This window comes from Lithobates pipiens, unplaced genomic scaffold, assembly GCF_037356315.1.
Source record: "Lithobates pipiens isolate NorthernLeopardFrog02 unplaced genomic scaffold, aLitPip1_a1.2 Scaffold_22, whole genome shotgun sequence".
In the NCBI taxonomy this organism is placed as follows: domain Eukaryota; kingdom Metazoa; phylum Chordata; class Amphibia; order Anura; family Ranidae; genus Lithobates; species Lithobates pipiens.
The window spans coordinates 23,103,929-23,129,211 of NW_027507784.1; the positions used below are offsets into that span (position 1 = coordinate 23,103,929).

At 42.6% G+C, this 25,283-nt stretch overlaps 1 protein-coding gene across 1 annotated transcript in view; it reads right to left on the reverse strand.

Annotated features, from left to right (window-relative positions):
- Positions 1 to 13,415, reverse strand: part of LOC143923412 (serine protease 27-like) — a 29,360-nt gene extending 15,945 nt beyond the window's left edge. Inside the window, exons 1-3 of the mRNA XM_077447069.1 lie at positions 13,204 to 13,415; positions 5,737 to 5,938; positions 612 to 883 (exon numbers count right to left, since the gene is read on the reverse strand). Coding sequence (XP_077303195.1) covers positions 612 to 883; positions 5,737 to 5,938; positions 13,204 to 13,396 — 667 coding nt within the window. The 5' untranslated portion in view covers positions 13,397 to 13,415. The remainder of the gene's footprint in view (positions 1 to 611; positions 884 to 5,736; positions 5,939 to 13,203) is intronic.
- Between the last annotated feature and the right edge of the window lie 11,868 nt (positions 13,416 to 25,283).

Genomic DNA, 25,283 nt, shown 5'->3' on the forward strand with positions numbered 1-25,283 from the left:
GAAGCACTGCTAAAACGGTAGCGGTATGTTTTTTTTAAAGGTCTTGTGACAACAGGACCTTAAAAAACTGAAAAAAGACCCATTTTGCAGTACTTCCGATGCGCTTTTCAGGTGCTTTCGAAGCGTTGCCCATTCATTGCAATGGGCAGGGGTGTTTTGGGAGCGCTATTTACAGCGCTCCCAACCCACCCCAAAGATGCTGCTTGCAGAGCTTTATCTAATGCCCCACAAGCACACTGCCCCAGTGTAAAAGGACCATTGGGTCCATGCAGAAAGGGGTACCCAATAATATGTAGCCCAGCACGCTGTAATTTGCACCAATGTAGCATAACACCATATAGTGAACACAGGTAGCAGCAACTATCTCTACTTGGTCCCCCTATTTGCTCCAGGTCTCTCTAACACATACTGACAAAAGACTGCTGCCACTTTTAGAGTGAATGTTTTTTTTTACGCATTTCAAACAAGATTTAACAGCCCCCCCACAAATCTAACCAAAGTAAAATCGAAAATCCCTAATTAACATGATGTGTTGGGTGTAAATGACAGGCATGGCTTCTTAACATGGAAAATTAGTGAAATCACTATTGATTACCATTTCATGGACTCACCTCCAAAATATCTTGCACCCCATCCAGTCACCCAGCACTCCGTACCACAGGAGAAGGTGGAGGTGGAAGATGGCAGACAGATTGGTTTGATGTACTGAGTATAGTTGACAGGAGTGGCCAGTTGTACCAGGGCGATGTCCCCAGGATCTCCATCATCTACATATGTACTATCAATGATGATAGACTTTACATTGGAAACAACTGTATGAGAGCTGATCTCACCCAGCCTGTACATGCCCAAATATACTTTATAATTCGATCGCTGGATAGGTCTGCAGAAAGAAAACAGAACATAATATGTATAAACAGGGGTGGACTGACAACTCATGGGGCCCCCGGGCAATAGGAGATGATGGGGCCCCCAGGCAATCAGAGATTATGGGGCCACACAGTATACACACACACAGTATACAATCACACAGTATACACAGACATGTTTCTATTGGCTGAGAAGGTACTGGAGAGGTGGGACAGCTATAATCTCAGGATTTTTAGACCAAAAGGATGTCGGTAAGGGACATTTCAGAGACAAATGTAAAAGAAACCCAGATTTTTACATACTGTCCCTGGTTTTACTGAGGATGGCAACCTTAATGGGGCCCTCTAGTGGCCCGGGGGCCCTCGGGCAGTGCCCGAGTGGCCAAATGGTCAGTCCGCCCCTGTGTATAAATGAGGATCCATCTGCTGCAGAAGGCAGTGCAATGTCATTACTATCAATGACCTTCAGACTCTAATGAATGAAATACAACTTGTTCATAATTTGTTCTCTATGAATGGCCTGTATGTACACAAGCCCAATGGTATGAACCTAGGCAGGGTCATCAGTTTACTGTGATAGTAAGTAGAAGTAATCTCTATTGATGGCTCAGAATTGGAATAAAATTGTGTGTAAACAAGGGAGACCTAAACGGTTAACCGCTTCAATATTGGGTCAATTGACATTTATCACATACAGTATATGTAAAATAAAATGTTTTACTAGAAATCTACTTGGAGCTCCCAGACATTACATATTTTTTATTTATTTTTTTAATCAGAGGCCCCAGATAATGGTGGTGAAATGGTGATAAAATGGTAGTTTCTGCAATTTTTTATGTCACGTGAGATTGGTGCTAGGCTTGTGCAATTCGTTTCGTAACGAATCGAAATTCGGCCGAATTTTGCATCTTTCGGACATTCGGATGCATCCGAATGTCCGAATAAAAAAAATAACAAATTACAACGAATACGAAAGAAATATAACGAATGAATTCGAATGAATTCAACATGATTCAAAATTATTTCAACCGCATTCGAAATTATTTCAACTGCATTCGAAATGATTTCAACATGATTCGACATTATTTCAACCACATTCGAAAATATTTTGTGACCCGACTTTAGGGCCATGTATCTCGGGGTCACTTGGTGCTAGACACTTAAAATTTGGATATGTTGTAGTTATAGTATTATTGTGTTTGCATACCAAATTTGGGGTTTCTAGATATAAGTGACCCCGAGATATGTGGCCCCAAAATTGGGTCGCAAAATGTTATTAGTTATTAGAGCAGAGAATGACATTTTGCGACCCGATTTTGGGGCCACATATCTCGGGGTCACTTATAGCTAGAAATCCCAAATTTGGTATGAAAACACAATAGTACTAGCACTACAACATATCAAAATTTGGAGTTTCTAGCACCAAGTGACCCCGAGATACATGGCTGTAAAGTCGGGTCACAAAATATTTTCGAATGTGGTTGAAATAATCTCGAATCATGTTCAAATAATTTCGAATGCATTCGAAATGATTTCAACATGATTCGACATTATTTCAACTGCATTCAAAATGATTTCAACATGATTCGACATTATTTCAACCGCATTCGAAAATATTTTGTGACCCGACTTTAGGGCCATGTATCTCGGGGTCACTTGGTGCTAGACACTTCAAATTTGGATATGTTGTGTAGTGCTAGTATTATTGTGTTTGCATACCAAATTTGGGGTTTCTAGCTATAAGTGACCCCGAGATATGTGGCCCCAAAATCGGGTCACAAAATGTTATTAGTTATTAGAGCAGAGAATAACATTTTGCGACCCGATTTTGGGGCCACATATCTCGGGGTCACTTATAGCTAGAAACCCCAAATTTGGTATGCAAACACAATAGTACTAGCACTACAACATATCCAAATTTGAAGTGTCTAGCACCAAGTGACCCCGAGATACATGGCCCTAAAGTCGGGTCACAAAATATTTTCGAATGTGGTTGAAATAACGTCGAATCATGTTGAAATCATTTCGAATCCGGTAGAAATATTTTCGAATTTGGTTGAAATATCTTCGAATGTGGCCGATTTTTCGAATTCGGTAGAAAACTAAACGAAATCCGAAAACTAATTTAAGGAAGTTAACGAATATAACTAAACGTAATTAATGAATTAACGAATTAAAACGAAACGAAACTAAACAAATTTTTTCCTTTTGCACATGTCTTTGGTGCCACCATTTTTAAAATGCAAGTTTGCAGGGAAAATTACTCTTTAATGAAATTTAGCTATTTATCAAGTGCAAAATCAGGAACAAAAATCGGAATTTTGTAAATAGATATCTAACATGTCATGATTTAAAATTGCGCACACTTGTGGAATAGCAACAAACCACGGTACCTAAATATCTTTTTAAAAGCCTTTAGAAGATAATACTTTAGACCAAAAATTGGAACACCCCTAGTGGTGGACTTTTTAGACACGTACAATAGATATCAGATTCTTGAGATACAAAAAAGTTTTTTTTTTTATTGAAAAGATATTAAGAAGAACACATAAAACAAGGAATGCATAAAAACACTGATGATCTGCATAAACACTGATTACTTAAAATACCCTACGCGTTTCGGAGAGACTAAATCTCCTTCTTCAGGGGTATGTGTAGTATAAGAAAAGGTATATTCAGAACAGTGTGTTGAATAGACATTCCATAGAACGTGTAATTAAAAACATGACAGAATACCAAGTTGGATGTTGCCGATCGTTATTTTCCCTTTCGGAGCCTTCTAGTGTGGTCGCCCCGGCAGGATTAGCCGAAGAAGCTGCAAGGTGTAAAGAAGTCCACCTAAAAAGTCCACCACTAGGGGTGTTCCAATTTTTGGTCTACAATTCTGGATGTGGCCCACAAAATTGTAAAATTATTGCCTCCCACACATATTTTCCAAGATAATACTTTAGAGTAAAAAAGGAGGTATGTATATATATATATATATATATATATATATATATATATATATATATATATATTCACAGGGATAACCTCATGTGTGTGGTGTGATCACCATTTGTGGGGCCTACGTGTGAGGGTTCACATTTGCACATGAGCACAGGGGAATGAGGAAATGTTAACATGTTCTTCATTATTTTACTATTTATTTTATTTCATTTTTTTTTTGCACTGTCTCTTTATTTTTTTATTATTTATTATTGAACTTTATTGCCATCACAAGGGATGAACAACATCCCTTATGATAGCATGGGTTGTGACAGGTTCAGTGGAGGCCCATCCATTAGGGGTGCACGGGCACCGCTACCCTATCAATGAGTCCGGCCGCCTGATCTACATGCAGGGCGCGGGACGCATGAATTCCAATCAGTACATTATTAGACCCCGAAGCTCTGATAAGCTTCAAAAAAGGGTGGGCTCGGGGCACAAAGCACTGCGTCCAAAGCCCACCCAGTTGTGTGATTATTATTTGCTATTGTAACACTGATTCTCCTCCCAGCGAATCAGGAAGTGACCACTCACCCGATTGGCCACCAGGAGGAAACGCAGGGGAAGCAAGGGAGCAGCCAGAGAGAACAGCCCGGAGAGAAGCCAATGCCTCCCGCGGGATGGGGTAAGTGCGGGGCCCCGACCTACTGACTGACTGACTCAGAGGGTGGTGCCGTCCGTGACCCAGCCGGCCAATCAGGGTGGGTGTTGGGTGCAGTCCATGACACGACACTGGCGGGGAGAGGTGGTGGCAATTGCCACCCTCTCCAAGAAAAAAAAAACACCAGCAGCCACTGGACAGGTCATCTTTATGGAGAGATCTGGAGTCTATTAGACAGATATCTCCTCTGCTCTTCAAGGAACCCAATCAAACCAAGACCAGTTCGACTGGCTGTTTTACTAGCCAGTAAAGGCTAGCAAACAAACAGCTGAAACAGGAAGTGACAAAATCTTTGTTCCTTCTGATTTCATACACTATTGAGATGATAAGGGAATGGATGTTCCTCCATTGTCTCATTTGTCAGCCGATGCAACCACTGGTAGCAGTCCTGGGCATTTATCATTATGAAATGTCAGTATAAAGGAAAATATATATAACTGTAAAGTCTTCATTTTTTCATATTCATTCTACATGGTTCACTTACTTGGGGGTATGGTAGTGCCGTTTCCTTTGCCTACATATGTTGTGCTGTCCCTCTTTCCTATCTCAGATATCTGGGAGTATGCCGTAGGCTGGCAAACTTCTGTCTGTAGAAAGGACCTTATCAATGTTGGATCCTCACTCAATGAGGAACAGGTGTATGAAAGCACATAGTCCCTGCATCAGTACTTCTTAGCAGAAGCATTGTGTTATTTGCATTACCACACTGTGATAAATGAGCCCTTGGCTCAGACTGAAGGCTCGCCACAACAGCGACTTCACATCTAGGCAATGTTGTGACAGTGGTCCATTTATACTGCTCCTAGGACCCCATGCTGCTTTCCTATAGACTTGGACCTTGCTTAGTTCTAGGCAGAAAAAAATTCAAAGCACCCTTCATGATGCCCCAAGTGTGCTCCTGGTTTGTAATATCCAAGTTGTGAACTACGAGTTAAGGATATTCTGGGGGTCTACATGTTTTGAACATTTATTTCTACACAACGAATGAGCTAAAGAACTGGAATGAGGGGCTCAATTTTATCACTCATACAAGAGCCGTAAACCAATCAATAATTATCAATGATGCACACTTGACAGTTTTAAATTGGACGCTTTATAAAAAATAAACACTGTATCAATAAACATGCCCATGGCTGATTTTTAGAAACATTTTCCAAAAGCAGAATGATTGGTGCCTGAAGGAAGAATGGGTGTATAAAGGTAACATGTTATACTCACTTATGGATGCAATGCGCTGCCGTCATAACCCATTCTGGTGAGATCAGGGAGCCTCCACATAAATACTGTGCATTTGATTGTTTATATGTGAGACCGACCTGCCAGGGCCACTCCCCTTCCAATGAATTTGTACCACCGACTATCCGACTGGACACCAACGGGGAACCGCAAACTGAATCCGCAGCACCAAAAGCCTTGCCAACTGCCACAAACAAAAATAAAAATAAAAAATTTAGTATGAACTTGTTTATCTTCCACATAAAAAAATTAACTATATTAATTTATATGTTAGCTTTCAAAAGATACAAATTCTTTGATCTCGGAGGTTACTGGTATTATTACTTCCACAAACTCCGTCTTGGCCCTACTTAATATTGGCATTGACCAATATCCCTCTGAATTTTGTGGAATAGTTACCAACATACTATTTTCAGATAGACTAATCCTCACTAGACATTGGAAAAAAAATGTAGCTCGTTTTTTTTTTCTTCCAAAAAGTTTTTATTGAAAGGTGTAATCAGAATTACAGCAATATCATACATAGGATGACATAACAAAAGGCATTCTTAATTACCGATCAGACAGCAATAAGTGCACATTAACATCAACGGTTGTAGTAGTTATTAAACCCGAAATATAATGGGAAATCGGGAAGTATAAGATAAGGCATACGGGGCATCAACAGTTAAACTAGTGATGATCAACATAAATTACAATAATAGTAACAGGTCTTCTGTCTGGAGCTAAGGGGAAAAGAAACAAAGCAAATTTCGTATGCTTAGTTGGGTTTTTGGTTGTTTGTATGAAGTTATAGAACAGTGTAAGAAACGGGTCACCAACAGAGCATCCCAGCCGGTTGGCCACATGTATTGGTATAGGGGTCCAATAATTGGACTAAGGTAGGTAAAATAGAAAGTGTGGAAAACAAAGGAGTAAGGGAGGGACAGGGATGGGAAGGAGAGGCTGGAGAGGCATGGGGAGAGTGGGAAGGAAGATAGTCATCTCCTCAGTCTCCGCTAAAGGTCTAGTATTACCTATATATGGTGTAGTAATGTGATGGGGGATAAATACAAAAAAATAAAAGGGGGTGGGGAAGAAACACACAACCCCCCTCCCCCAAAGAAGGGAGGGGGTGGGTAGGGGAGGGTAATCTCCCCTGTTAATGAGGTTTCAGTTGAACAAGCCGACAAAGGTCTTCCCATACTCGTCCCTTGGGTAGGGGTGGGAAGCCTCATGTCGACTGATAGTAAGATGAGGCTGGGTGTGTATTGGAGAAAGAATCAATAACTGGTCAGTGTGGGGTATCAGGCTGGGTCTATCCCATCAGTGACGAACATCTAGCGATAGTTTGGAAGTGAGTCCATCATACCAAGGTGCGTGAGATTCTGCCAATTCCCTTGAGCCACTCAGGGATTTTCCACAATAAAGTTACAAAAGGAGACACACTCAACATCATGTAATATTTTTACAAAATGTATTATATATTTTTAAAAGGACTTTATTAGAACTTATTTTCAGGGAAGGGCTTATTTTCAGGGAAATACTCTATCTGCACGAAAAATCCTTGATTCCATGTCGAAGATCTTTCCGTGCCTTTGTGGCATGGAATGGGAAACATGGGCCTCTTAGTATCCATTTTAGGAACCAGGGCACTCAGTCTCAGATCTCTTATATTGTTTCTTTCACTGTCTCTATGCCTCTCTATTTAGGTAGCCATGCTACTGCTGATGTTGGTATACATTAATAAGTGCCTTGTATATAAGATTTGTCCAAATATGTCATACTCACTCTTCCGCTTTGCCTATTTGAGCATGATGTTATTCTGAACATTTTCCATTTTCTACTACAGTTAGCGGCTGCGTCTGCAACTGTGTGACCGTTGATTTTGCAAAGCAAATAAAAAAATGCAATTTTTTATGAACATTACCAGATTTTTATGAGACAGGCATCACCCCGGTATGTTTTTTTAGAGACAACGGTCGGCATTCTTGTGACAACAATTGATGCGGCTGATCAGCCGATTGGCAGTTATCCCAGGCAGCGGGAGGGAACGTCTCCCCCGCCCTTTCCCGCCGCTTTCCATGGCTCACCCTGGCTCTCCTGTCCCACCGGGAGGCCCCAGCGACCAGCCGGCATGTCCGCCTGCTGGCCGGAGACCCAAACTAGACTCAAATCCAAGTTTCGGATCTGGTAACCCAGAAGCGATGTCATGACATCCCTTCCAGTTTACTGAAGGCTTAAAGGCGCCAAATTTTAAAGAGTGACAGTATTCAAAATAGCCAAACTTTTAAGTGAAAAGGAGGAATTTGGGGTTTTATAGACCCCAGATCTCTCCTTAAAGAGTACCTCTCACTGTCTATTACTGTCACAAGGGATGGTAAGCCCTGATGCACACGATGATGCCATGTTAGCAAAGTTCTGCTCTATAGTAAGGGATGAAATCTCCATTGCCTCACGTAAACTTTCTTCTGACCTCATGCGGGGCCTTAAAGAGCTAGGCCACCACACAAATCAGCCTGAACAGCATATGGACTTAACCACTACAGTCCTGGAGGGTCATGAGGAAGAGGTGGATAAGCTAAATGCTGAGCTGGACAGCCTGCGTGACAAATTGGAGGAGTCTGAAAACAGAGCCTGCAGAGATAACCTTAGAATCCGCGGGTTACCTGAAGTCATAACTGATTTACAAGGGACGGCCATGGCTTTCTTCCAGGAGTTGGCCCCTGAGATCACGCTGGAACAACTTGAATTTGACCACATTCATAGATCTTTGGCACCTAAACCCACGGAGGGCCCACCCAGGAATGTTATTATAAAGTTTGATTTCTACTGTACTAAAGAAGGGCTCTTACAAGCAGCGAGAGAAAATCCGGAGATCTCTTTTCAAAATCACTCTCTTCAATTGTTTGTAGATCTTTCCCCAGTCACGATTGTCAAAAGAAGGAACCTGAAACCTTAACTCCAAGTTCTACAAACCAATGGTATCAAGTACAGATGGGAGTTTCCCCTTTAAACTTTCTTTTTCTTACAAAGGTTCTTTCCTCCCTGCCCGATTTAAAAAGCCACTTTCAGGATCTTCACCTGGATCTCCCTCCATCCCAAGAGGACCCCACCTCATTGTCCTCACGCCCATAGATGTCTCAGCCTCTCCACAAATCTTCGCAGGCATCCCAACGAGGCTCCCATGTCCTTCGTTTACTTCAAGCATAACATTTCCAGGATGTCCCCAACGGATGAGGAACTGAACTTTCATATGCTCGGGGTTACCATTTCAGCATGAACCTGAGTCTCGGGGAGGCTCTCTGGAGCCGCACCATTGGTATCAAACTTTCATATGTTATTTCCATATTTCAATTTTTTTTATAGTTCCAATTATAAGCTGGACTTTTCAGTAGGGCTGGCTTGGTCGTTTGCGGGTCTACCACCCTGGGCCGCCCAAGCAGATTGACGGCGGCCAGGGTGGAGTTTGACCGGTGGTTGACAAGCTGGCTGATGTCTTGGAGGCAATCCAGGCCAATTTTCAATTATGGAGGAAGGGGGCATGCCCGGGGCCCACTTTGGGTCGTCGGGTGCACCCCCAACCTTTAGGCTCCTCAAGGATGATTCCAGCCATGCCCACTGTTCTTTGTCTTTTTGGTTATGGTTTTCTTGACAGTAGTTAATTTTTAGGAAATGGTAATAACAATTGAACCTGCTTATTTTTCAGGCTGAAGGCCTCCCGGGGACCTTTCCAGGGTTCCTAGTGGGACCTGGAAGGGACATTACCAATTCTAGGCTTAATCTAGATAATACTGTTTTTTCTTCAATAGTTTGGGCTTGATACTTAACGTTACATCAAGTGCTCATTTTTTCATGCATTTTTGTTTCATGGTTTAATGATTTAACAGGCCGAAGAGGCCCGGTGGACCACTGCGCCCCCACAGTGTTGGCACTTGTCTAGGACTATCGTCCTAGCCAATCACCGACCTATTGGTGGGCCTCCGGACCCACAACTAGTTGCACTAACAATTTGTTTACGTATGATGTGCCGAGATGTTCTCGGCTTTATTGTGCTTACTTTTCTTTCTTCCTTCTGCTACTTACCTCTCCCTTCCCCACAACCTCCCCTCTCCTCAATCCTCCCAGAGTCCTTAAGGGTTGCATCCAGAACCACATCTATGCAATTCATTATTTTCCCACCATGACATTAAATGTTCAAGGTATGAACTCCCCGCAAAAGAGGGTGAAAATATTTAAGTACCTAAAAAGGCAACGTATACATGTAGTATGTCTACAAGAAACTCATTTTTCCTCTACCTCCAGCTCCAAGTACTTTGACACCCAATATCCCCAGGTATTCTTAGCTAATGGACCGACCAGAGGAGAGTATTGATAGCTTTTCGTAAATCCATTCCTTTTAATTGTACTAAACAGATAGCTGACCCCGATGGCAGATACCTTCTGCTAGTGGGAATTATCCAGGATGTGGAAGTAACCATAATGACGCTGAATGCTGGACTCAGGAGCGCGCCCGCAAGGTGATCCCCTTGGGAGAGCTCTTCTCCAAGGGGGTTATCTAAAGGGGGGAGGATAAAGAAAAAAGTGGGCAAGTGGGACTTTAAATGAAGCATGTCAATTGAAAATAAAAATAATGAATACATGTAAGTAGATAAAATGATTTAGATTTAATTTATACTCAATAACCCCTAGGGGTAGTCCATGATCTGAGTGCATACAATAATAATACAGTAATATAAATACAGATTTGGGTAATATATATACATTCAGACTAGTGTTGAGGGCGTCTGGGTCGGTCGGCTTCGGTTCCCCCTGGCTTGCCCTCTGACATTGTTGGGGGTGGTGGACGGAACCCTGCCTCAACCCCGGATGAGACGGTTATATCTCAGATTATAACAGATCCCATTGCTGGAAGTTCTGCCTAATTTTTGGACTATATTGTAAGTCATTTTTTCAATCAAGTTGATCAATTTGATACTCTCTCTATTTAACTGAGGTTCCACATATATTAATACTTGTCACATTCATTTGCTTTTTTTAGTAAAAACATGCATCCCACCCCTGATGACTGACAAAAAGACAAGAAACGCGTCGGGTTCCAAAACTAAGGATGCCCAATTAAGCTTATTTTAATCCTTGATAATATCAACTTTGTCCTATTGAGTTGGTACTCATTCATGTGATTTTATGATTTTGATTGGTAATTTATGTTTTTTCTGATATGAACAGCATCCATGTACGTCCATTGATTTGTCTGTACTCCAGATTCTCTGATGAATATTAATATCAAAATATATAAATTTTATATCTGTATTTATATTACTGTATTATTATTGTATGCACTAAGATCATGGACTACCCCTAGGGGTTATTGACTATAAATGAAATCTAAATCATTTTATCTACTCACATGTATTCATTATTTTTATTTTCAATTGAAAAGCTTAATTTAAAGTCCCACTTGCCCACTTTTTTCTTTATACAATTTACCCGGGATGGAAGTGTGCCATTGCTACTTGGTACTGCGGCAGGTCACTTCTCTCAAATCTAATGCGGTAGGGGAGCCGCAAGACCCGCCGGGGGACCACAGAAATGGATATTCAGGGCCACTCTGTGCAAAACGAGCTGCACAGTGGAGGTAAGTATGACATGTTTGTTATTTAACCACTTCCCGACCGGCACACGTCAATGTACATCGGCAGAATGGCACGGGCAGGCATATTGGCGTACAGGTATGTCCATTTTTAAATGCCGCCCTGCCATCGCGTGAGCGCCGCCGGCGGCGCGCTCGTGTGCCGGTCGGGACCCCCCGTGAGTCCGGTCGCGGGTCCCGCGGACGGGGCGGCTGAACGAGGAAATGCCGTTGTAAACAGCATCTCCCCGTTCTGACTAGCAACAAGTGACGCTGATCTCTGCTCCATGTGATTGGAGCAGAGATCAGTGTTCACTAAAACAAAGCCCAGCCCCCCACAGTTAGTAACACACCCCTAGGAACACTTAACCCCTACAATACCACCCCCTGGTTAACCCCTTCACTGCCAGTGTCATTTACACAGTAATCACTGCATTTGTATAGCACTGATTGCTGACAATGGTCCCAAAAATGTGTCAAAAATGTCCGATGTGTCCGCCATAATGACGCAGTCACAATAAAAACGCTGATCGCCGCCATTACTAGTAAACAAAATTATTAATAAAAATGGCATAAAACTATCCCCTATTTTGTAAACGCTATAACTTTTGCGCAAACCAATCAATAATCGCTTAAGAATACGTATCGGCCTAAACTGAGGGGAAAAAGGGAAAAAAAAATGTTTTCATATATTTTTGGGGGATATTTATTATAACAAAAAGTAAAAAAATAATGCATTTTTATCAAAATCAGGGGTGGACTGGGACAAAAATTTGGCCCTGGACTTCATCCAGACCGGCCCACTTTAATTTTGCAAACATGCAAAAAACAGTACAGTACAGTGTACGCAATTGGGCAAAAAAGCCCCTAGAGAGTCCCCCTTACATCAGGGTCCCCAGAGAGCCCCTCCTTACATCTGGGTCCCCAGAGAGCCCCTCCTTACATCAGGGTCCCCAGAGAGCCCCTCCTTACATCAGGGTCCCCAGAGAGCCCCTCCTTACATCAGGGTCCCCAGAGAGCCCCCCACTTACATCAGGGTCCCCAGAGAGCCTCCCCTTACATCAGGGTCCCCATATAGCCTTCTCCTTACATCAGGGTCCCCAGAGAGCCCCTCTTACATCAGTGTCCCCAGAGATCATCCGCCTTACATCAGGGTCCCTAGAGAGCCAACCCCTTACATCCGGGTCCCCACAGAGCCCCCTCTTACCACCGGGTCCACAGAGAGCCTCTCTCTTACATCAGGTTCCCCAGAGAGCCTCCGGCTTACATCAGGGTCCCCAGAGAGCCCCTCCTTACAATAGGGTCACCAAAAAGAGGGCAGGTAGTGGGCTGGGACCCTGTGGTTGGGGACTCTTTGACTGACTCGGGGCTATGGGCCCCAGATTCGGGGCTATAGCCCCAAAAGTCCCCCCCAGCGATGCCACTGGCTGCCACTGAAACTGGCCCACTGAGCCATCGGCCCACCGGGAAACTCCCTATAGTCCCTATGGCCAGTACATGCCTGATCAAAATTGTCGCTCTATTTTTGTTTATACCGCAAAAAATAAAAACCGCAGGGGGTGATCAAATACCACCAAAAGAAAGCTCTATTTGTGGGGAAAAAAGGACATCACTTTTGTTTGGGAGCCACGTCACACGACCGCGCAATTGTCAGTTAAACGACGCAGTGCCGAATCGCAAAAAAGTGCTCTGGTCTTAAGCCAGCAAAATGGTCCGGGGCTGAAAGTGGTTAAAAAAACAAAACAAAAAAAACTACCCTTTAGTATCACCTTAAGTTTTTAATTGTCAGCCCTCCACCAGACCTTAGGTCAGTGCAGACTTCTAGGTGAGCTACTTACCTGTGGTGATTAGGATGAGGACAGCGAGTGCTCCCATTCCGGCAGAGAGAAGGATATTCAGCAGAGGTCCCTCTCCCTGATCTGGGAAGAACACAATTTTCCCTTCATAACTGTAAACCTTTTCTGCTTCCGCAATCTTTTTTTGTTTCATAAAATTTCTATTTGTTTTACACCGGTCACAAGAACACGTCATATACAAGTCATTCTCTATCTCCCTCTCTCTTTTTTATTAGGTAACTTATTGTTCTATAGCAGTTATGAGTGGATAGAAAAGACAAGGCCTGGGAAGGGTTAGACGAGGTAGGATGGAAAAATGTCCAAAGTGCAACTTGAAAAAAAAAAAAAGCAACATAGTTATTCTTTAGCGGAATTCCTGTGTTTAGGACAGGACGCCTGTATGAAATAGGCACACAGTCCCTTGTTATACCTCATCTGTCTGTTCTGGGAATCATTGTGGAGTAATGGACGGTTCAGCCTTTTTTTAGAAAAAGGGGTGAAAGGTATTCCTCTGTTTGTTGGAAGTGGAGCCAGCCAGCACAGATTTTATATTATTTATAGTGTGTATCATTGTAAAAATAAGTGCATCCCTGCAACCTGATCTACTATGATAAACCTTTCCTTTAACCCTTTCATGACTAAGCCTATTTTTGTCATTTGGTGTTTACAAGTTAAAATCCATATTTTTTGCTAGAAAATTACTTGGAACCCCCAAACATTATATATATATATATATATATATATATATATATATATATATATATATATATATATATATTTAGCAGAGACTCTAGAGAATAAAACGGCGATTGTTGCAATATTTTATGTCACACGGTATTTGCGCAGCGGTGTTTTAAACGCAACTTTTTTGGAAAAGGGACACTTTCATGAATTAAAAAAAAAAAACTAAACAGTAAAATTTGCCCATTTTTTTTGCATAATGTGAAAGATAATGTTACGCAGAGTAAATAGATACCAAACATGTCACACTTTATAATTGCACGCACTCGTGGATTGACGACAAAATACGGTACCTAAAAATCTCAATAGGCGACGCTTTAAAAAAAATTTTTTTACGGTTACCAGGTTAGCGTTACAGAGAGTGCTAGAATTATTGCTCTCGCCCTGACGATTGCGGCAATACTTCACGTTTACATATGCGGGCGCGACTTCTGTGTGCGTTTTCTTTGCTCGCGGGGACAGCGGGCGCTTTAAAAATTATTATTTTTTTTTATTATTATTTTTTAAATGAATAAATAGTTTTTTTTTTTTTAATTGATCACTTTTATTGGAATGTAAACATCCCTTGTGACAGTAATAGGTGGTGACAGGTACTCTTTATGGAGGGATGGGGGGGGGGGGTCTAAAAAACACTTCAATGTATTCAGATCGCCGAACACGGCGATTCTGAATACCGTATATATATATATTTTTTATTATTTTTTAAATGAATAAATAGTTTTTTTTTTTTTAAATTGATCACTTTTATTGGAATGTAAACATCCCTTGTGACAGTAATAGGTGGTGACAGGTACTCTTTTCGGAGGGATTGGGGGGGGTCTAAAAAACACTTCAATGTATTCAGATTGCCGAAAACGGCGATTCTGGATACCGTATAATTTTTTTTAATCGGCGCCATTGGCAGCCGAGTAAACGGGAAGTGACGTCATGACGTCGCTTCCGTGTTTACTATTAGGATACTGGAACGAAGCCGATTACGGCTTCGTTCCAGTCCCTGCCCAGCAGCCGGAGGCATTGGATGTTAAATCGGTGCTCCCGATCGAGCGGGCGCACCGGTAACAGCGGCGGGAGGCGGCGGGAGGGGAAGGGACGTCCCCTCCCGCTCCTCCGGCATAACAGCCGAGCGGCTTTTAGCCGCTTCGGTTGTTATGGCTGGATAGCCAATCGCCCACTGGAAAAAAACGGTACCAGGATGATGCCTGCAGGTGCGGGCATCATCCCGGTATACCCCCCCGGAAGCTGAGTACGCACATCTGCGTACGCTCGGCGGGAAGGGGTTAAGGAGAAATGGTGAATGCCTACATATACTTCAGTATGAGACTTATGGGGGTTTGAGTAATTTTCTGTATGAACAAGGAGAATATAGGGAATAGGCTTCTGGGTCAATTGGAAAATGACTACTGTTGATTTTTGATATGTACAGTTGTGTTAAAAAAGTTTGCACACCCTGGCAGAAATTGTGAAATTTTGGCATTAATATTGAAAATACGACTGATCATGTCAAATAAACTGTCTTTTATTTAGCCACTTGCCTACCGGGCACTTGCACCCCCTTCCTGCGCGGGACATTTTTCAGCTCTCAGCGCTGTTACTGACAATTGCGCGGTCATGCTACACTGTACCCAAACAAATTGTTTATCATTCTCTTCACACAAATAGAGCTTTTTTGTGGTATTTAATCACTGCTGGGTTTTTAATTCTTTACAAAAAAAAAAGACCAGAAATTTTGAAAAAAATATGTTTTTTACTTTTTTTTCTGTCAGTACATTTTGTAACTAAGTCATTTTTTGCCTTCACTGATGTGCGCTGATGAGGCGGCACTGATGGGCTGAACTGGTGGGCATTGAGGAGGTGGCACTTATGGGCACTAATATGCCACACTTATGGACACTGATAGGTGGCACTGATATGTGGCACTAATGGGCACTGATAGGTGGCACTGGTGGGCACTGATAGGCGGTACTGGTGAACACTGATAGGTGGCATGGATAGGCAGTACAGATGGGTACTGATGGGTGGCACTGAATGGGCGACACTGATGGACATCAAGGGACAGCAGTGATGGGCATTGATTGCCAGCACTGACTGGCATTGCTAATGGACACTGATTGGTTGCACTTGTGGGCAGTGGTGGGCACTGATTGCTGCCACTGGTGGGCACTGTATGCTGCCATTGGTGGGCACTGATTTGTGAAACTATATTTCTTTATTGTAATCAGGGCACTGATCATCCTAGATGTCCCCCTATGTAGAAAAGCCGCTGATCGGCTCTCCTCACCACACACTCTGTCAGTGTGAGGCAAGGAGAGCCCTTATTACAGGCATGTGAGACACAGCCGATCACATGGTTAAAGAGCCGCGAACGCCGTCATATGACGGTGGACGGGCAGCAAGCAGTTAAGGATAGCAATCACATGAAGCCATTTATTATCACGTCGTTTTTTGGATCCTTTTTAAATCATAATGATAACAGAAATCACCCAAATGGCCCTGACAAAGTTTACATACCCTGGAATGTTTGGCCTTGGTACAGACACAGAAGGCAGCAAACACAGGTTAAAATGGCAATTAAAGGTTAATTTCCCACATTTGTGGCTTTTGAAGTCAGAATTAGTGTCTGTGTAAAAATAGAGTTTGTTAGCTCTCACATGGATGCACTAAGCAGGCTAGACACTGAGCCATGAGGAGGTAGAAAAGAACAGTCAAAAGACCTGCGTAACAAGGTAATGAAACTTTACAAAGATGGAAAAGGATATAAAAAGATATCCAAAGCCTTGAATATGCCATTATTCAGCATGAGCTAATTATCTAAATCAACACTCAGATTAGTTGACTGAGGGATAAGACTTTTCGGCTCCTAGCTCACTAACAATTCAATTGCAGGTTAATTAGCACAAACAACAAAACAACAATAGGTGAAATACTCTTTAGAATCTGTGTCAAGCCAGACTAGACTCATTTACATTATACAAGACACAGACAGGTGGCTGGAAGGTGATGATATTAGCATCTAAGCGTTTGTGTCCCAATAGTGTCATTCAGTCTATTGCTAACATGGCATTTACATATCCAGAGTCTGTGTGTCTTGGGGGGTCATGGATCTGAATCCAAGTAACACCACCTCAGGGGTTCCCAGGCATACAGCTCACAAAGAGCACCATTCCCCCAAATGCAGGGGCCCATAATCACGGGCAATCAAGGCAAGAGGCTCGCATTCAGTCCCCTCCAAGAGCCTCGGTCCCAGCTAGGTCTATCACACATACCAAACGTTCATTTTTTGCAGAACTCTGCGACACTGTTTTGTAGATGATATATCCAAGAGACAGAAGATACACTGGGCCAGAGATTTGACAGCTCTCCAGGGCCAAGCAGATATGTAGTTGATCTTATGCCATCTTTTGCCAGGCCAGGTCATGTGTAACAATTGTGCCAACCTCAGAGGGTTGCGTAACTGGGTGACCCCACCCTCTCTGACATCATGGGGAAAACCATAGGGAAGTGCTGTGAAGTCCCCGTGCATCAGAGGGGGGCAGGGTCACCAGGTGGCCCCGCTCTCAGTTATATAAGAACTGTCAGAAGAAAAGAAGCGTTACACAGCGGGAACCTCCCATGGATGCGGATCGTCCGAAGAACGAAGTGGGGAAGAAGACACCGAAGGAAGATGCGGATGAGAAGACCAAAGGAAGAAGCAGAGGATCGGAGGAAGAAGCAGGAAGAAAAATCCTATTTTTCTATCCGTCTGCAGAGGGGATCGGGTGAACATGGACAGATGGTCCATGTTCATCCGATCCCCCATAGAGAAGAGCGGCGATCTGACAGGGTGGTCCCTGCACAGTGTACAGGGACCGCCCTGTCATCCACCGGCTCAGCGAGGATCAATGGAGCGACCCCCGCTGAGCAGATGTTCCCGGGGCGTCCCGTGTGATAGAGCTGCACGATTAATCGTTAAAAAACCATGACCTCAATTCACCCCCCCCCCCCCCCCCACGATCTCTTCCACTGAGAGTAGGCAATTCTTTCATATAAACAAGTGGAGAGATTATCTGCTCACTCTGCTGTCAAAAGAAAGCATCCTGGGCAATCTGCCAAGTTTAGAACTTGAAACATTGTAACTAATGCTTCTTTCTTAGATCAAAGGGATAGAACTTCTTGTGTAAACAAATAATCTGGGCAGTCTGCCAAGCTTTAAACCACTGTAAATGCAGGACGTTTAACCACTTAAAGTCTAAATCTTTTTCTGACACTTCTTTCTTAAGTTAAAATCAATATTTTTGCTAGAAAATTACTTGGAACCCCCAGACATATACATATATATATATATATATATATATATATATATATATATATATATAGCAGAGACCCTAGGGCAGTGATGGCGAACCTTGGCACCCCAGATGTTTTGGAACTACATTTCCCATGATGCTCCACTACACTGCAGAGTGCATGAGCATCATGGGAAATGTAGTTCCAAAACATCTGGAGTGCCAAGGTTCGCCATCACTGCCCTAGGGAATAAAATGGCAATTGCTGCAATATTTTATGTCACACTGTATTTGCCCAGCAGTCTTTCAAATGCAATTTTTTGGGAAAAAATACACTTCAATAAATAAAAATAAAAACGAAACAGTAAAGTTAGTACAATTTTTTTTATTTAATGCGAAAGATGATGTTACGCCGTGAGAATCGTGAGAGAATCGCAATCTATCTTCTAAGTAAAAAAAATCATGATTCTCATTTTAGCCAGAATTGTGCAGCTCCACCGTGTGAAAGGGGCCTTACTCTGATAGGTGGTTTGAATGTGTTGTCCAATAAACCCTTGATGAGAGTTTACTGATTACACAGGTGGACAGTAACTGGCTATTAGGGATGAGCTTCGTGTTCGAGTCGAACATACGTTCGACTCGTACATCGGCTGTTCGTCCGTTTGGCGAAATCCGAACATTTTGGTCCGTTCGCGCCAAATTCGCATGGCGCTTATGGCCTACAATGCACTGCGATGGTGCAGTGCATTGCTGGCTCATGATTGGCCAAGCATGCACTGTGACCCCGCATGCTTGGCCAATCGCAGCGCCAGCAGCGAGGAGAGCCATGATTGGCCACAGGCAGGATGCCTGTGGCGAATCATAGCTCAGGCTGTGTAGTGCACGCCCCACACTATATAAGGCCGCCAGCGCGGCGGCCTTGTGTAGTGTGTTGGCGTCTGAAGCAGTGGGTGTTCTGTGTACCTTCAACACAGTACACACCGATCGTTTTCAGCCGAATTTCGATCTTGCTGTTGTGTAGTGGTTGTTGTCTGCGTGCCATGACCGCAGTATACACCGCTATATTCACCTCACCTACAGTGGTGTGAAAAAGTGTTTGCCCCCTTCCTCATTTCCTGTTCCTTTGCATGTTTGTCACACTTAAGTGTTTCGGAACATCAAACCAATTTAAACAATAGTCAAGGACAACACAAGTAAACACAAAATGCAATTTGTAAATGAAGGTGTTTATTATTAAAGGTGAAAAAAATCCAAACCATCATGGCCCTGTGTGAAAAAGTGATTGCCCCCCTTGTTAAAACATACTATAACTAACCCCAGCGTCATGACGTAGGACGCAGGCTCTGAGGGAGGAGGCGGTGTAAGGCTGGCCGGAGCGAAAGACGGCGCGTCGTGCGGAAGACAGCTGGAGAGTGAGAGGCTCCGGCTGGATGAAACACCTCTTCCAATCGCCGCCGCTCCGGAGACCGCCCCCCCGCCGGATGCCACGCGAGAGACGGACAGGACGGTGATATCGGCGTGGGCTTCCTTACCCCCGCTGTCTCCCCCCCCCCTTGCCCCACAAGCACCTGTCGCTGGACGGGGTTCACAAGCTGCGCAGCCACAACACCTCCAGAAGAGGGAGAGGACTGATAGAGGAAGACCGGTCAAGGAGTGGATCCAAGCAGCAACGTGGAGCAGATAAGCACTATGAGTCTGGGAACTGTGATGGGGCTGTTTTGATTGTGATGAATGGGATAGGTGGTTATTGCTGGTGTCGCTTGATCAGGGGGTGAATTAACATCCCAAAACAGGAGGAAGTGTTATTGTACATACCAAGAGTTGGCTAGTGAATACTGTAATGGTAATGCTGGTTTACCTGATGCTTTGAGTGAAATCCCAGCCTGGTTAGGCAACACAGCTATGAGCTATATTAAATTTATGGCGTACAACTAGCCCTACAGATTCTGAAAGAACAAGAAGTGCTGGAAAGAGGCGACATTTAAATGTTATTTTTTTTTTCTTTTTCTCTCTCTGGTAACATGGACATGAGGATGTGAAGGAGTGGGTCAGGTGAGACTGCCGGGTTGAGCCACTCTCTTCGTGGTTTCTTGGTCCAATGGGGTGCTGATAAAGGGTTAAATTTACTTGGATATTCATTTAAACAGTACCAAGGTGACCCATACCCTACCTATGTTGCTTTAAAACCCCCCCCAAACCTGGAAAATGAGGGATAGTTGAAGGCCCTATCTGAATGAAGACCTAATATCGATGCGGTGATCTGCATTAATGTAGGTGATTGAACCAGGAGTATACCCCGGAACCCATTCATTTTGAGATAACCTAAAACAAGCATATCAACCCGATACAAAATGAATAAATCTTCTAAACAAAATGGGCGGGGGCGGGGGGCCTCAAAACCCCAAAAAATACAACAGACAGTACAATTAAACAGTATCTGACCCAAGGGGGAAGCCCAAAAGGGGAGGGAGTGGAAGGAATACCCCCGAAACCAGAGAAGAAGAAGGGCCAAGATAAAAAACATGGGAAAACCAGGGACCATTCAAGGGAAGATCTGACAACCGAAAGTGAAATGGAGCTGAGTAAAGAAAGGGAAACCTATGGTAGAGAGGGGAGTGCCCGGTGTAGATGCAAGAAGGAGATTTTTTATAGCCATCTAAGAGAGCCAAAATGCAAGCCATAAATTTCATGACATATAATGTCAAAGGCTTAAATACGCCCAGTAAGAGGTATAAGATATTGAAGGAACTTAGGTATTATAAAGCAGAAGTGATTTTTTTACAGGAAACCCACTTTTCTCACAGAGCTAACATTAAGTTATATTCAAATGAATTCCCAGTGTGGTACTACGGAGATGCGATAACAAGTAGAGGAAGGGGAGTGGCTATAGGATTTTCAAGGAAGATACAGTTAACTTAGAGGAAAGACTGGTAGATCCGGAGGGAAGGTACCTAGTCCTAAGAGGTAAACTGAGAGAAACGGAATGTACTTTGATCAATATTTATGCCCCTAATCGGGACCCCACAAAATACTTAGAGGGCCTGCTGGGGAAATTAATAGATTTTGGGAAAGGGCCAGTAATTTTGATGGGGGACCTGAATTTTTGCATCGATCCGGGATCGGATAGTACATCCGGGGCACAGGGGACTAGTAAGGTGCAATTAAAAAGAATAAAACAAAAGTTACATACTTGTCAACTAGTGGACGTTTGGAGAATACAGCATCCAAACGAGAAAGACTTTACGTTCTATTCCCCTGTGCACAGGATGTACTCCCGGATCGATTATATCTATGTAGACCACAGAATTTTGGAAATGGTCGAAGAGACCTCGATAGAGGTTGTCACACTCACCGACCATGCCCCTGTTAGGATGAAGCTGCGATTAAGGGGTGGGGAGCGTAAGCCCTTCACCTGGAGGTTAAATGAAGGATTAATCCAGGATGTAGAGGGGGAGGAGAAGATTGGTAAAGAACTAGAACAATATTTTATGATTAATAACACCGAGAACATATCAAGTCAGAACCTATGGGAGGCCCACAAAGCTTATATTAGGGGGATCCTGATATCAATGGGAGCTAGAAAAAAAAAAGAGAGATCGGAAAAAATTAAAATATTGATTGAAGAAATATTTAGAATAGAGCAACAACATAAAAAACACCTGAATCAGGATAAGGAAATCTTCCAAAAACTTGTAATTAAACGGGATGAATTAAAAACCTTGATGGAACAGGAAACTCAAAAAACGTTTAATCAATTAGACAGGGATAGGTACTATGGAGATAACAAACCTACTAAATATCTAGCAAGAAGATTACAAAAGGTAAAGTCCAGAAATTACATAGGGAAAATTCAGACAAGTGAAGGGGATATGGTACACGGAACAAGTGAGATTGTGGAAATATTTAAGAGTTATTATGAGAAATTATACGCAGTAGATCAGCCCATAGGACTAAAGGTAGAAGAAAAGGACTTAAAAATGGGGGAGTATTTGGAAAGAGCTCGATTAACAAAAATTACTGAAATAGAAATGGAAATATTAGAGAGACCTATCTCAGAGAAAGAATTGGAAAAGGTTTTAATGGATTCTGCCTCTGGTAAAAGTCCGGGACCGGACGGGTTTACTGTATACTATTTCAATAAATTTAAGAAAATATTAATACCCCACCTATGCAACTATTTAAATAGACTTGGGCTAGAATACGAATTGAGCGAAGAAGCAAGGACCGCATCTATAATGGTTATACGGAAGGATGGAAAGGATGAGACTTTATGCTCTAGCTATAGGCCTATATCCTTATTGAACGTCGATACAAAGCTGTTTGCTAAAGTTTTGGCTAGTAGAATGAGGACCTTAATGAATACATTAGTTCATCCCGACCAAGTGGGTTTTATATCCGGAAAGGAGGGAAGGGACAACGGAGTGAGAACATTGCTCCTTCTGTCCCAAGAAGAGGAGAGAGGGAGCCCCAGTCTACTCCTGTCGATTGATGCCCAGAAGGCCTTTGACAGGGTAGACTGGGGATTTATGGTCCGAACCCTGGAGGCAATAGGAGTGGGGCCCAAAATGGTTCAAAGGATTAAGACACTTTACTATCACCCAATCTCAAGAATTAAGATTAACGGTACGTTGTCCCCACCCTTCGAGATGAAAAACGGCACAAGGCAGGGGTGTCCTCTTTCACCCCTGCTGTTTGTGCTGTCCCTAGAGCCTCTGCTTGCCTCGATCCGTAAGGAGCCACTGATCAAAGGAATTTTAATAGGACAAGAAGAGCATAAATTGGCTGCTTTTGCAGATGATGTGCTATTTTATATTAGGGAGCCAAGTAATACGATGCCCAAGTTAATAGAGGAATTAACACATTATGGCCAACTTTCGAACTTTAAAATTAATCAAGCCAAATCTGTGATACTTAATATCAATACGGGTAAATTGGAAAAAAGTCGGCTACAAAAAAAATTTGGTTTTCCTTGGCGGAAAGAATTAAATTACCTGGGAATAAAACTTACAATCCCATTAGAGAAATTATTTAAATTAAATTTTGTCCCATTGCTAGATGAAATCAAGAAAGAGACCAATAGATTGGTAAATAGATCACTGTCCTGGATAGGACGTATTAATAGTCTGAAGATGTACATTGTACCTAAGATCCTTTATAAATTCCAGATGATCCCCATAGAGATACCGAAGTACTATTTCAGGAAGATCAAGACTCTGTTAGGGGGATTCATATGGAATAAGAAAAAACCTAGAGTCTCCTTCAATACATTGAAGCGAAGCAAAAGCCAAGGGGGACTAGCTGTACCTGATATACAAAAGTACTACAATGCTATCGTGTTGTCGAGATTAATAGAGTGGGTAAAAGAAAATAATAAGGAAAAAAGATGGGTAAATATAGAGAATGTGATGAGTAAAACACAGCTGAATAAGATAGTTTGGAATCCGCCTAAACACAGGACACTCGACACAGGCACAAACATATTGACACGAAACACACTTAGGATCTGGGACAGGGTTTATAAGCAACTAAATAGGCAATACAATTCTCCACTTATAGAATTAAAAGAAAATGAATATTTTCCTCCAGGGTTAAAAATAAATAGTGGGAATTGGTTGAAAGAGAAGGCACAGGTTCGGGACTTTATAAAAGGAGGAAAGATTTTGTCACTACACGAGTTAAAACACAAAGGGGATTTAGGAAGGATAGATGAGTGGCGGTACCTCCAGCTGGCTCACTTTGTGAGAAGCCTACCACAACCACTAAAAATGGAAGAGGAGTGGTCACCTTTTGAGAAGCTTTGCTTAGCAGAAAATTCCAAGGGGACAATCTCTAAGTTGTATAGGCTCCTGACTGAGGAAGGGGATCTGGAGAGCCCACCTTATATGCAGAAATGGGAAAGGGAAGTGGGCACACAATGTGATAAAAGCACACAGAGTAAGATTTTTAAACTTATACATAGATCCGCAGCCGATAGCAGAACAACGGAAATTAATTATAAATGCATCTCTAGATGGTACGCTACCCCAGATAAAATCCACAAATTTGATCCAAGTAAATCAAGGGATTGTTGGAGAGGATGTGGGGAATTAGGAACAATGGCTCACCTGTGGTGGAATTGTCCTAAAATAAATGAATACTGGAAAAGGATCTTACACTATATAAAATAAATTACAAATATCTCAATTCCCGAGGATCCATGGGTAGTATTATTTCATGGTACTAGAGAGGAAATGAAAAAGTATCAGAAATCATTGGTGCCACATCTTTTAAATGCAGCCAAAAGATTGATACCAAAAAATTGGCTAAAAGAGGAAAGTCCAGCAACATGGGAATGGATTGATACGGTGGAAGAGACCTACCGTATGACTAGGCGAAGGGAAAGTCATGAGGACAAGGGATCGTCAGTAGTAGATATATGGCTAGAGTGGAAAAAAATTAAAAAATCATGGAGCTACGCCAAGCATGTAAGAATAGGAGAAGGGTTAAATTTCTACGCATAGGTAGTAAGGGGGGAGACGGGGGGGGGGGGACGGGGGGGGGGGGAGACGGGGGGGGGTGGGGGGGGTGCAAGGGAGATGAGAAAGGGATAACTTGGTAGGGTGGGATTCGAAATTGTTTTCTTTTTGTTTGTCTGCATATTTATTCCCCTGCACAATTTTTGTCTTTAAAAAAAAAAAAAAAAAGGAGGAATCCTTGTCTGGGATACAAATTAGAAAAATTAATGCTACAATGATGTGAAGATGAGGATAACGTATATGAACGTTAAACTGATTGGACCTCATGAGAATTCGCTGAAGTGGCACAAAAAAAAAAAAAAAACATACTATAATTGTGGTTGTCCACACCTGAGTTCAATTTCTCTAGCCACACCCAGGCCTGATTATTGCCACACCTGTTCACAATCAAGGCATCACTTAAATAGGAGCTGCTTGACACAGTAAGGTCCACCAGAAGATCCTTAAAAGCTACATCATGCCGAGACCCAAAGAAATTCAGAAACAATTGAGAAAGAAAGTAATTGAGATCTATCAGTCTGGAAAGGGTTATAAAGCCATTTCCAAAGCTTTGGGAATCCAGCGA